The following is a 14984-nucleotide window of genomic DNA, read 5'->3' on the forward strand; positions in this document are numbered from 1 at the left end:
ATTTTTAATGGCATTAGAATAATATTATATTTTGCTTTTAGAGAAATAAGTTAATTTTACGGATAAATATTATTATCCATAAATTCTTACCTTTTAAATTTTTGTATCCTGATTTTCTCAACTTCGGATTCTCAATATAAATTGTTTGCGTCTCGTGTTTTCGAAAACTGTTATTACTGACATATTAACGGACGTTATACGATATGATATCATGAGATGAAGCAAATCATATTATTATTAATATATTGCTAACTGAAATGTTGCAAATGAGCTTTTAAACAATTAGCGTAATAGTAAATATAAAACAATATAATAAATGATTGATTTATTAAATCGCAACACTAGTAGACAAATAAAGTCAAATCCGTTTAACAATTTAGGTTTTTAAACTCATCTCGCTAAACCGCTTAATTTCACATTAATTTTGAATTATTTGTCCGCTCATTCGCTAGAGACCAATACATTAATTATCATCAGAAAATCAGACGGATAATATTAACTGGTAATGTGTTCTCTTTCAACAAAACTCGCGGTGAACAGTAAAGCTCAATCTCTAGCCTGCTGAGATTCAATTAATTTTTCCATTTTCGCCATTTCGACGCGTACGCGTTGCAAACAGATCCTTTTGAATATTAATTTTTCCGCGCATCATCCATATATCAGAACGGAAAATGGGCTTCCTACGACCAGCGAGCGTTAAAGGTTTATAATTAATTACTCACAGTTCCCGAGGAGTCGAGCTTATTACGGAAGCGTATGATCCGTATGAATTCACAGAGATCTATTCGGCTTCGGGATGATGCGTAACGCATCATCGATTCACCATCCGCGGGAACAGAATTGATGCTTGCGATCGATCAACGTCGGATTCGCGGACGAACGACTTCGTTCGTTTACGCGGTACAAATAAAATTCTCGGAAACGTGGCAGGATGCGTCCGTACAGTTGATTGTTGGAGATATTGCGGGTAAGAGTAAATAAAACGTTGCAAACGCCAACTCGGAAACGTGCAAGTTTGTAACGCAGTCTGTGATTCCGTAGAGAGCTCTCTACAGTATTGGATCACTGATGGACACACAAAAAGTGATAGTTGAGTTTAGAGATTAATTACTGTTTAATGTATACATTGTAGGTTAAAATCGAATTCCCCTTAAGAGAGCTTTCGCTTACATTTTATGATATACGTAATATACGAGTAATTTACAAATTTTCCTCTAAACACATGATCTATCATTATACTATTTCTTCTAGTTCTCCTAGTCCTGAGTTAAGATGCGAAGATATTGTTCTTTCTGCATACATGCGCACCACTCCCGAAAACTTCTTCCACAACAGCTGACATTTACTTACCGAGAAATTTACCAGTTAGAGTACGCCTAAAATAAAGTTTCATCTTATTTTATCATAAATTTTACTTGATACATAGACGGCAAAACAACCGCGACAGCTTGCAAACTGTCAAGTAGAACTTTTCTCCGGTTCGACTTTGTAACTTGCGCGTAGAGGGAGCGTAAATTCAGCCGGCGGCAAATTGAATTTTATAGTATTTTTATCCGGGACCGTATCTTTTCTCCCTTTACAGAGCTCGTCGACTCGTCTCCGCACGTCCGTATACGCGGTGGATGCAAACTGCGATGCATCGTGCAGTAAGGGTGCATTACCAGAGGTCGAAGTCACGCATCGTTTTTCAGATGCGCATGGAGGACTCGTGAGTCACGATTGGTCTTTCGAGTGCGTCATCAGATGCGCTCACACGCTCGTAATCGTGCAGATCCTCGACGCTCTCGACGATGAAGAAGCAGTGTTTAAAAAAATTGGTTGGCCATCAGCGAGACAGGTTCTCGAAAACTCGCGATCGACAGGGATGAAAGGTTCGTTGCAGCAATATTTGATCGTCGAGAAACGTCGCTCCCATCCTTTTTTCTTTTAACTTCTTAAATTTCTTCAACCGTTGAATTTTATTGACAGAAAAAATATTCGTTCTTAAAATAAGTTTGAATTTTCTTTTTTCGATTATTTCAAGTAGAGATTATTTCAAGAATCAAACAATATTTTTAATGCTTTCAACGTAGAAATTATTTGCCAGCTTTTTATTGGAATATTTTTTATACATACACATACGTATATATACACATACATATATAACACAATTTAAAAATAAAATTTTTGCATTTATTCTTGCACTATAAACGATAATCGATAACCTGCTAAAATAATTACAAAATATTACGATGAAAATTTATATGTATCTACAATAATTAGATAAATATTAAATGTTTCTATTTGCAATCATCTATAAAATGATAAATGTCATAAGATCTTGTTTGATAGGTCATTCAGAAACGTACAAAGTACGTGTGCCTCGAACGAGACACGGGTGTCTCGTCTGGAGATTCAGCACCGTAGTCACGTGGGGAAATAAGCGGTTAACCGATGACAATGGAACACAAACAGACAATCTTGTTGGCACCATCATTGAGCAACAGCAGCTGCTGGCGAGGTGGCACGTCCGAAGCTACTTGGACAGGTCCGGGTCCTGGAGAACTGATACGAGCTACACTAATATTACTGCTAAGTCTTGGAATTCTGTGCGCCAATCTTCTAGTGATATGCGTTATCAATAGCAGGCGATATACCAAGTACATACATGCACAGGTAAGTAATATTGCATGTATAATTAGATTTTTAATGATGAATGGACCAATCCTCTTGACAAGTTTTATGTCTTGTTGAAAATGAATTGAAAGAAATTAACATTTCGCGGCTTACTTTCTTTCAATTCATTTTCTCTATAAAATCTTTTAATGAAATTTCTGTCGAGAGTTAGAGATTATTTTTTATAATATTTCTAGAGTTATTATGATTTAAAATAATAACATGTTATTATAATTTAAAATAATAATAATAATATTATTTAAATTTATAATATTAATATTATTTAAATTAATAATAATAATAATATTATTATAAAAAATAATTTCTAATTCTCGACAGAAATTTCATTAAAAATACATTTTAAAAAAGTAGCATAGATTTTTGTGACAATTTTATGTTAAATATTAATATAATCAAAGAGAATTCAGTAAAATTAACATTTCACTAAAAAGGAAAATAGCAAGATATGATATGATTAATATTATATTTGTTTTGTGTATATCTTGTGAAGAGAATTACAGTAAGCGAAATATTAGTTATGTGGATGTATGAAGATTTTAGTCAGCGCGATAATTCATAGCCCGTGATGGAAAGGTCCACGGTATTTTCTTCATTTCTCTCTTCTTGCTATGTAAATTAGTCTGAAATGGTTAACTGCACGAAATACGGGATGGTCATGTTTCTGGATTCTAAATGAGTACCGTCGAGTTGTAGAGACTAATGACGACGGCCGCAAAAAAATTAGACATTATTCGTGCGAATGTTCCATCTTCCGTCTACTCGATTAATTAAACCTTTCCGGTCCACGATGGTGTCGTAATATGTAAAATTGAGAATACATTTATTAGAGCTCAGTGTGTAATATGTTGTTCCATAGTATTCATCGCTTCTCTTCCTCATGAATATGTAAATCTTTTTGGTGAGCTAAATATACAAACTGGTTACCTTTGGTTGTATCGTATTCAACGATATACATTTATTTCGTTGCATCTGAATGGTTTTGAGGAAACGTTTTTTCAAATAATTTGTCAAATTTATTTTTGGAAACTATATGTATAATTTTCTATGCTATAAATATTTATCACTGAATTTTTTTAAAGTTTTTTCATTCTAATTATAAACTTCGTACTTGTATCAGATCTACATAATTTATGCAAAAGTAGAAATCACATAGCGTTATATATATATGAAAGTAATTTTCGTAAATATTCAAGCAATTAGTGCTGAGAATAGAAAGCAGTATTGTTAAGACTGAGACATATATTTTTTATTTTATCTGAAAAATTAATTTTTTTTATTATTAACACATGTTATATAGTTCGTTAAAAATATCTAATATTAAATTAAAGAATTAATTCAAAATTAAATTAAATAAAAAAAATCAGTTAATATTAATTCATGCTTACAAAGGTAATCCACAAAGAATTAAATGGAATTTTAGTTAAGTCAATCGATATTTTTTTCTTACTACATGCTTCCAAATGGAATTAATGTCGCGCGACGTTATACGACAATTCAATCGTTTAGTACAACGACGTCCACTGACACTGACCAAGACAATCAACAGGTTCTCTTCAACTTTCTTTCACAGCCCAGATATCTGCTGACAAGTTTAGCGAGCAACGACTTAGCGATTGGTCTTTTAGTGACACCTTTTGGTTTCTTACCAGCTGTTTACGGATGCTGGCCGTATGGCGAAGTTGTCTGTCAAATTCAGGTAACTATTACGATATATTATAGCTATATTTTTTAATTAAAAATTTATGTTTGTTTATTATATACAAGTCGTGGTAGCATACCATTTTGCTATATACAGTCAAAAAATCAATCGACGTATTTGTTATTCCATTTGACTTTAACTACAAAAATGAATATCGCGTGAACATAAAACTGATAATGTATCGATTATGTAGCAACGCGGTTTTTTATATCCGTAATGCACCATAATACACTGTAATAAATGTTCCTTTGATACTATAATATTGGAGCTTACGATATCTCTTATAATGTTATACGCATTAAGAAGCCGTTCAATAACCTTGCATATCTCAACAGCTTTCTTTGCCAGAAATCGAGGAATTTATAGGAAATCTTGGAATGGTGTTCACGATGCTTGGCAGGAAATTATTATCGTTTGAAACTCACGGCTGCGCTTCCGGCAGCCGGCACTTCTTCCGCTATTTCCTCCACCAGTCGGTGGCTGCGACGTTATCGGAGTTCCTGGCGATAATCTTTACGCGTTGCACCTTTCCCTCCTAGCCCTTCCCTCGTTCTCTTCGCCATCTTCTGAGGTAACAGCCTGATTTGTGACCGTATATTTCTTCATTTCGCACGTGCTAAACTCCAAAGTGCGCCATTCCGCCAGTATAGATCCTGAATTTCGTCGTATTTGCTTATCTAGCCGAAATAGGAAATTGTCGTAACGTTCTCGAGAGGAGAATTAGTAAACACAAAATTGTATGCAAATTTGCCATATATACTATACTACATAATTTATAGCTAATATTTATCGTGCATTTAAATAGTTGCGAATTAATATATGTTAGAAAAAAGATTTCTTTTTTTTAACAGTAGAAAAAACATATCATATTTTGTAAAATATCCGTATCACTCTATTAATTATCTGAAATGTAATAATCATATTTTTAATTAACTTCAAGTTATATACAATAAAGAATACGTTTGTATTTCTGTAAAACTGTTGAGATAATTATATAATTTTTAGTAACTGAGTAATAAAATTTAGAAAGAAGTTTAATGAAAAAATTATAACAGAAATTTCCGTAGACCATCCTATCTATAATATTGTTTACAGTACTTAATTTCTTGGAAATCGATTAATTAACGCGGATTACATGTTTAATAAACATGAAATAAATATTTATTAATTTATTTATGTTTATATAAAATAGATGAAACAGAAAAACAACAGATTTAGAATAGCTGATTGAAACATGAAAATATATCATAGTTACTTAATATGAAAGGTAATGACGTCATTTTGAATATCGTAAATTACATTTGTATCTGTAACAATAAATCATTTTTGCCGCATTTTCGCCGTAATACTCCATCTGTATATAACAGAAATATGTATATTGCATTATGTCGATAATATAATATACATATATACATATATACATATATATCGAAATATTTTTCTCATATCTAAGATGTGATGTCTTCCGATGTTTCGAGTTTGGATCAGAGACGTGCATAATGTCCATGCCATCAAGATTTTTACGCTACGTCGATTTTGTTAGTTGTATACGTTGTAACTGTATATAAATAGTGTAAGATGTAATTATCAACTCAAACGAGAGAATAGAGTGAAGAAATGAAGCAATCTTTATGCAAATTGTGATGATAACGTTGAAGAAAATACAAGTCAATCAAGCATCTTGCAATAAATAAAATACAATTTATGGCAAATAATTTTAGGAAGATTTCTTTTTTATGAAAAATATTTCTCAAACAAATTTTGAGAATTATAATAGAGCAATAATTTATAGAATATATATACGTATAATGTGTATATAATGTTATGCAATATTAAAAAGTAAAATCAAGGAAAATACATATTTTAAATATTTTTATCAAAATTGATATATAATTTGTGAAATTTCTCAAAATTAAAAGAATAGATATATTAAAACTAATAAGAAGACAGTTTATTCATACAATGTGTATGTTAATAAATAGCTTCATTTCTTAAAACACTTCTAGAAACTATTTTAATAAAGAGCATTGTGTTTGAGGACAAATAAGAGGACAAGTAAGTGGCCAAAAAGAATAAAAGATGACGTGATAATAAGTGGAAACCAAGCACAGAGAATTAATAAACACGGAGAAAACAAGTTTCTACGTAGCTGAAAATAGGTCGCAAATTCGGCGGAAATGCGGTACAATTAATTGCTGAGAGGAAGCAGATGGCAGAAAATTAATAAGCAGACGCGGAACGCAGATGTTGGGTAATTAGAAAAAATTCTTGGATAATTAGAGAAACAAAGATTAAAAGTAAACATAATACATACAGAGAAAATACGTTTGCAAGCTGCATCTTAATCTTTATAGATCTTTTATTATCTATATTATTAATCTTTATATATCTTTTTGTACATAAAAAAAACAATTTTCAATTTTTTAAAATATATCTCAAATTATTTTACATATTGAAAAACATATACATATATATATAATAATATAATAAAAATAATATAAATATAAGATATAACTCTTTAAATGTACTGGTGCAAGCTCTCGTTTTTTTCTCTTTACATATACCTAAACAAAATATTCCGATAAGAGGTACTTTTGAAGATGGCGTATACCATGTACGACAGAAATGTGTAACAGCTGTATAGAGATGCAGATCAGATTCGATTTCTTATTGCGAACAATCCTATAAAACTTTACGAGAACTATCAACTCGAAATCCAAAGTTGAGATCCCAGCATTTTCACAACAGGAATTTCATAAAACCATAACATTGATATTTCTGTATGAGTAGTCTCGTCTTGAAAAACATATGTGCGTGCATTTCTTATTTCCAGTCTTTTGAACCGTATATCTCTCAAATGGAACTGCGGAGGGCTAACATTTCCAGTTTGTAAGCGAAGTCTTGTTTCGTGCTCTCGAATCGTTCTCACGTACGATACAACATCCTGTATGCACTGCTACATCTCGACCTCTGCCACTTTCTTTTATAATTTAATACATCATATAATATATCCTTAAAAAAAGTTTTTTTCTTGAGAATTCTGAATTTCTCCTCGTCTTAAAAGAGGTCTATTATATTGTAAATACGCGATTATAATTATATGCAAATCATCATTTATTAACAATACTCAATAAACAAGTAAAAATACTAATATATCCGATCCACAGTATCATTATCCGTACAAAGAGAGCGCGTTGAAATTTATCAACTCTGGGTGTAACGATAGTGCTGATGTTGTGCTACTGGTGAGAGAGAATGAGAACGTACAAACAACTAAAGTTCTAAAGTGTAAAACTTTACGTGATCGGCAAATCAAGACGATGCAACTAACAGTATGCTCGTAGTTGCGATCTCGTGTCCTTTTCGTCGAATTGATCGGCATAAATTATGAATAAAGTTAAATCGAATTTATAAACGCGGCCAACTTATAGTTTATATATTATGGGTCGAATTCAATATTATTAATTTACTTTTCCGTTACGATCGCGGATGACTTATCCATTCGTTGAATTTGAACGGTGAAAGAACATTCGTATCTACTTGGCTAAAATACAATAACATCCGAGTTATTAAATGAAATGTTGCATTTATATCGATATTTAATTGCGTCGGCTGACGTATTCGTAATATATTATTGTTTGCAATATTATTGTTTTCGTTGAATTTTTTAACAATAGTATGTACATAGGGACGACACGCTATGTCACATTTATATATTGTGGAAAATGTTTAGCGGTGTTATAATTTTATTCGAAAAATTCCAGAATTTTTAAAGTCGATATTGTAAAAAAAAATAAAGCGGCTGTTTTTTTTTATTTCCACTTTTCATTAATTCTATAGTTTGCAATACTGATCATTATAAATATATAATTAACACAAAATTGTTTTTTTTAACTTTTTATAATTATCAGAAATATAAAAGCGATTGTGTGTGTTCTATAAATTATTATTTGTTGACACATTCTCAGTTTTTAAATTTTTAAAATTATTAATTATTCCATGACGTCTAGAATTTGATAAATTAAGACAATATTTTTCTTACTAAAAATAACATGTAAATATAAGCAGTTAATTAACGTATTATATTTTAGCTACTGGATTTTTTATTATTGCGGCTTATATTAATTATTATTCTGCAGTTGTGCATTCGAAATTCTGCAGCTTGTTATTGCATCTCGGATATCGCCCGTAGTTATACATGTAATTGAGGACGGGTTGATTCACAACGCGTTGTTGTATAAAAAAAGTATAAAAATGATACGCGAATTGCTATTCCAAGATCTTTTCTAGTCACTCGATATTCATAGAATCTATTCTTAGTGGCAACAATTTCTCATGTCTACGTGATAACCTCGAGATACAGACGGCTGCGATGGGTTTGTGTATTCAGATATCCGCCTGAAACCAAACCGTAAACTTCGATAAACTAACACAATGTTTGTTCTTGCTCAACGATCCACCCGAATGGGATCACTGGAAACAATCGTTACAATATTACGATATTACAATGTTAACACGTTTGTCAGCTTGGTATTCTTATGATACACAAAGTATTATAATCTCTTAAATGGCACAATATTTCGGACCCTTTTTTAATAAAATTAAAATGACTTTTTTCTGTACTTTATGTACTATTCTTAAAATAATTTTTTATATAATATAAATAAAAAACGAGCATTTTTGTTTTAAATATAATTGTTATAGAAAGTTTGTATCGCTTAAATATATCAGAATTTACGTCACACAATATTTTCTCTTTAATATATTATCTCTAGAGTGAACGATAGAATTTACTAACAAGTTCGTTCGCTAATTATGGCTTCATAAAACGAACTTTAGACTCTCTATTGGTAAATTCCCCAGCGCTCGCTATCTGTATTTAGCCGCATAATGTCATTACTTGTCCGCAGAACGAACTACGATGTAGTCGAAGCTACGACGTTGCTGCTACTGCTCCGGCAACATTTTCTTCTTTTTTTCACTACCTGAACAATTTTTGCACCGCCACGGCAGTAATACAATTACAAATTTAATATTCCACAATTCCCTCCGCATGTACGTCCCAACGGCGCATGCCAATTGCCATGCCAATGCTCGTTTCAATTAATTGCCGATGCGTGTAGAAGAATTATATCGTGTCGATAGAAATAATCGTGAATTTCTATGAGAGATACGGCACGTTTCATGTGCGTGATACGGCGATGATATATTTCAGATTCAGTAGCATGCGTGCACGCTACGTAACCCCATGTGAGAGGAATAAATCCCTGAAATTTACCATCTTCGAGCGAGAAATTAACGCTACCTGATTGTTGAATTTATTTTCCCATTGCTTCTGTTAACATGGTGAAATTTTTTACAACTGAGCGCTCTTGCATTTGCACGAATTTCCGTGGCACCGAATTTCAACCAAAACCGAGCGTTCTCCGGATGCGCGCTCGCAATCAGCCCAAGAGCCCAGACAAATGCAATTTCGCGAAACTCCAAACGCTAGCGCTCGTCGTTCTTTCGACGGCGCATCTCACAAATGAAGAAATCGAGCTCGTTATACTCGACGCAATTATTCCGGTCGCGGCCAAATAAAAGTTAGCCGTGATGTTCCATTAAAGTTCTCGTTGTAGACCGACGATAACGACAACGATGACGACAACGACGACGGTCGACGCGATGGGTTAGCGGTTGCTTGGGGGCTAGATCGGGTAAGTTAGTTTGTGGTGAAAATATTCGGTTAAGGTCTCCCCGGAGTGTTTCGAGGATAGCTCGAAACGAGGCCAGACCGATCCTGGCCTCTTCAGATTATCAGAGCTTTCTCTTGGCAGTACGCCAACAGTCACCATGGCAACCATCTTAAATTATACTTGGTACACATTCGCGCACCCTTGCATATCGTGACTATGTCTTTATGGATACACTGATATCACCGATTCATCGAATCACACTATCGTCTATCGCCTTCGGCGACTCACAATGTTTGGGACCGTTTTCTTCTCCAGAGATCGACATACATGTCTCTCTCTCTTTTTTCTTCGTCTCGCCGAGCTTCTACCAAATAGAACGTGTCTGGAATCACGATAGTGTACATCTTGTTACATCCTGTCCCGTTTCAAAGCAAACCGACATATCGAACCGGACGTATCGAGCCCGAAAATGACGGTTGATAGAGTTGGTATACTACAATAGACAGATATAAAATTGTCTAATATAAGGTTGAATGTATATGCTATATAAAAGGGAACATGTATTGTAAGTAAAGTATAACTTTTTAAGAAACAAATGTATGTACTTTTTCTTCTTCCTATTATCTTTAGCAGAAGATCGAAAGAAAACAAGATTTTAGAGAACAATTTTTATATATTTGCTTTGAAACAAACTTATATATAAATAACTCTCAAAAAATGAATTCTATTATTTTTTATTTATCTGCAATCTTGTTTTCAATAAAGAAGGAAAATTTTTATATGCAGGAAAATCTAAACTGATCAAATATACAAATCTTTTTCTAGTTGTATTTCAGTATAACAATAGTTTATTATTTAGCAGGTTAGATAGATGAAAAAAATATATGTATTCAAAATAGATGGATGGAAAAAATACATGTGTTCCAAATTTTTTTTAATTTATAGCTTGAATCATATTTGTATCACATTACATTTTTAAAATTATTAAACAATCAAATTAATTATAAAATATAATTTTTCAGTAAAAAAAAAAAGAAGATGATATATTTATGCATTTAAAATTTATACATTCTAAAATTATATATTCTAAATTTCACGTAATATAATATACGTTAATGTACGTTTGGAATAACAATTGTGATTCTTTTGCCAAACACGGAGGTCAGTTTCGACTGGGTAGAAGAGTTGGCTATGTGATACTAATCGTCAATTTACTCACTTGGCGCCTCACAGCTTGTTTCGAGTAAAGCATGTACGTTTATAGAACGAATTAGCGATAGTACGTTCGAAGACCGGGTTAGGAGAAATTGACCCAGTATGCGTTCCTATAATCAATACAGTGTTACCTATATATTGACCATCAAATAATGCGCAATCTAAAGACGAACGTTTAATTATTAAATAATCACATTTTCTCAAGAGTTCTTTACTCAATCCTTGATAAAAAGACATCTTTTAATATATATATATATATATATATATATATATATATGTATAAAAGCAATTTTTTTCTCTTCAATTTATTCGAGAGAAAAGATAATTATATTATTATATTCAAATAAAAATATTCTAGAAATATAAATATTATATTTGATTTTACTTTAATAATTTTATTACATTTTCAAGTTTATCACAAAAACGATAGAGTTTTATTAACGTTTGAAAAAAATCTATGAGATTAAACTGAACAAACTGACTGTGTTCTGCTGTTGATGATAATGTATGATATTAATTTCTGTGTAAAATCCTGTTTCACGATTTCGTCGCAATAATATGCGTTAATTTAACTTCGCCCGTAGTGTCAACATGCGCGAGGAATTTAAAAAAACAACGTCACACACTGCTTAATCACAAATTAAAAATCGCAGGCAGATACAACGATGCGGAAATAACATTACATTCTGATGAATGCGTTGCCTTTTTATTCGAGCGCGACATTTAATTACAACACGGAGACTCGGCACAAACTTTATACAGTTCACAAACGATTCCTCATACAATTAATTGTGTGTTATGTAATGTTGAAAAGCGTAAATATGTGATTGGTGATACTAAAATGTTAATTAAAGTTATGCCATAGTCGATAATTAATTAGATGATAAAATTCTATCTCTACCTGTTCTAAAATCAGTATAACAGTCTATACAAATTCCAATAGAAGCAAAATTATACCACAATGTTGTGATATCGGTGGTATACCACAAGCTGTCGTTCATTATATAATCGCAAAATCGAATTTTAATTAATTCACGCACAGAAGGACATCTAAACCAATCAATTAACTAATCATTTAATCAACATTATTTTCAAAGAAAATGTAATTTTACATGTATTATTAAAGTATTATACATGTATATTAATAATATTTAAACATAGTAATTTGTGCAGTCTCTGCTCTTGTTAATTTTTTCAACAAACCAAGAGGAAAAATGTTTAACTTATAGATTTACAAAATAAATCTATAAAAAGAACATGATAAGAAATATGGTTGCTTACAAGTATAGTTAGTTTTCTCGATGTTCTCTTGACCCATCAAAACTTGTCATCTAACAGCGATTTTTCTCGTAACGTAACTTGTCGACCTATGCACTTTTCTAGAAAAGTTATAAGTTATTTTATCTGAAAAGACTGAGAAAACGACACCCGAAGAATCTCGTTTGCTCTTTCGGAAACTTTTACTGTTCCAGGCACTTCTTAGAGGCGCTTTGACTCAACAGAGCGCTGTTATTCTTGTCTGTATGGCAATCGACCGTTACGTTTGCATGCTACATCCTCATCGCTATCATAAGCACTCTTCTAAAAGGGTAAGTTTATTGTTTATATTTACTCATCAACTATCAAACTAACATAACATCTCTGTTACATATTCATCTCCCGATAGTATCTGTTCAGATGAAAATCAATTGCAACTTTTGTGTAAAATATTTTAATACAAGTTATTTATGTTTTAAAAATATCAGTTTTTTTAAATTTAACAATAACTCTTTTTACGCATAAAAAATAATTCGCAAATGTTTGGTTCTTTATTGCAATAAAATTACATTTATTTAAATTATAGATGTATATTCAAACGAGAGAATATTGTATATATACTTGTATATTTTTTTATATAAAATGTTATATAAAACGTGTGAAAAATTTCTATTTTAAATGCTTGAACATATACAAATTTTCTCATTTAGTAGTACAAATTGCTACTACGATAAAGCCGAATGGGATTTATAATTATTTTAAAACGAACTTTGTACTAAACAACATATAACCTGTTTTAAACGTTTCTTTTAGAGAGAGATTTATTTTCTCTATTCATCCTGTCTATCGACAGGAAAATTTACTCTTGTTAAATACGATATCTAATAAAACAGATTAAACAATTGACTGACTGTGGATAACTGTCGTTTCACGTTAAAATAATTGCAATAAAAAACGACATTTATTTGTAAAGCTTATTTGACACTTTTGAATTTACGAGAAAATATAGTCCTTTATCTTGATTCAACTATAATCATTTCATTTGATGTAATCATTTCATTCATAATATAGTCTGAAAGCCTAAACAAACACTTATGTTGAATTTGAAGAATAAAAATATATTTCTTACTATTTGTTACAATCAGTTTATTTATAAGATATCTAATAATAATCTAATATCATTTATCAATCATGAATTATCGATATATAAATTTAAAGAATAAAAATGTTTCTCGTTACATAATATCTAGAAAGTTAATATCGGTAATATCGGTATAACTGAAATATCGATACTCCGAAGCTATCCTCGCAAAGCTTATATATGTATATCTTCATTTATCCATCTATTATGTATTATGCAGTTATATGTAGATATATCGTATGGTGGTACGTCAAACACATACGAGCTATTCATTAAAATAAAAAAGATTGAAAAAGAGATTCAACAGAAAAGAATATAAATGCCATTTGAAAAATAATCTCTCTTAGTCTCTTTGAGATCTAAAATATCCCACGCTACTCAATGACGGAATAAAAATAATAGTAACCGTTTTTTATTTTGACAATAGAATAAAAAAGTATGAAACTTATATAGACACATACATCTGTACTATTTCTATAATAATAAAGAATAAAATTAAATTAAGAGGATCATTATTTATATACTTATATTAATTATACCATTAATTCATCTACAAAAAACACACACATATCTCCTTATAGAAAATTTAGGAAAATATATTACAAAAGAGAGAGAAAGAGAGAAAAAAAATTGAGCGCATTGCAAGATATGGTTGTTTTTTACATGTTTTTTTTTATATTTTCCTAAAGGTTGCTTGAAAAGGAAGCTTGCGGAAACCAGTTTATCTGAACGTGCTAGGAAGTTCTTAATCCGTTGCTCTCAAACTTAGACCTGTCGATTACTACGGATCAAGTTATAATCCAGTAATTGTGCATCATCTTCCGACCAACAACAAAAGCGATTCGGTTGGTCGCTTTAAAGGCAACTTTTGCGTTGCAATTACAAAGTTTGCTACCGATATCAGTGAAATCTTCTCCTGCGGTTCATAGCTGTGGTTTCACACTGCCGTTTGTCGAAGCTTGGATGTGCGGTTACCCTGGCTTAAGCGCCAAAATGAATTTCGGAGGAGATTTAAAAGCGCATCAGAATGCAAAGTGCCACCACGGCCTCTCATTCACCTACAGAGTATCTCTCTATTCCAGCGTCCATAACAATGAATCATAATAAATGGGATAAAATCTATGTGAAGACAGAGGTATATAAGATAGTTTAAAATTATCATACGATAATTTTTTTTAATTAGTTTGAAATGAATAATTTAAATAGAGAGAGAGGAGATAAGATATAAAGATAATGGATTGTCGACTACAATAAAGTATTATCGAAACATTTCTAGTCGATATTGAATTATCATTATATTTTATCACATTGATTATTT

At 31.5% G+C, this 14984-nt stretch overlaps 1 protein-coding gene across 9 annotated transcripts in view; it reads left to right on the top strand.

Annotated features, from left to right (window-relative positions):
- LOC140671750 (trace amine-associated receptor 9) overlaps window positions 1–14984 on the top strand; it is a 61592-nt gene that overhangs the window by 22471 nt on the left and 24137 nt on the right. For 7 of the 9 annotated variants that reach the window (XM_072903321.1, XM_072903322.1, XM_072903324.1 and 4 more), the window contains 4 exons: window positions 1583–1871; window positions 2332–2655; window positions 4247–4372; window positions 12741–12857. In XM_072903321.1, the coding sequence (XP_072759422.1) occupies window positions 2434–2655; window positions 4247–4372; window positions 12741–12857 (465 nt within the window). In that variant the 5' untranslated portion in view covers window positions 1583–1871; window positions 2332–2433. The remainder of the gene's footprint in view (window positions 1–1582; window positions 1872–2331; window positions 2656–4246; window positions 4373–12740; window positions 12858–14984) is intronic. The other 2 variants (XM_072903323.1, XM_072903327.1) reach the window with 2 other exon arrangements.

Source organism: Anoplolepis gracilipes, chromosome 12 (assembly GCF_047496725.1).
Source record: "Anoplolepis gracilipes chromosome 12, ASM4749672v1, whole genome shotgun sequence".
NCBI lineage: Eukaryota > Metazoa > Arthropoda > Insecta > Hymenoptera > Formicidae > Anoplolepis > Anoplolepis gracilipes.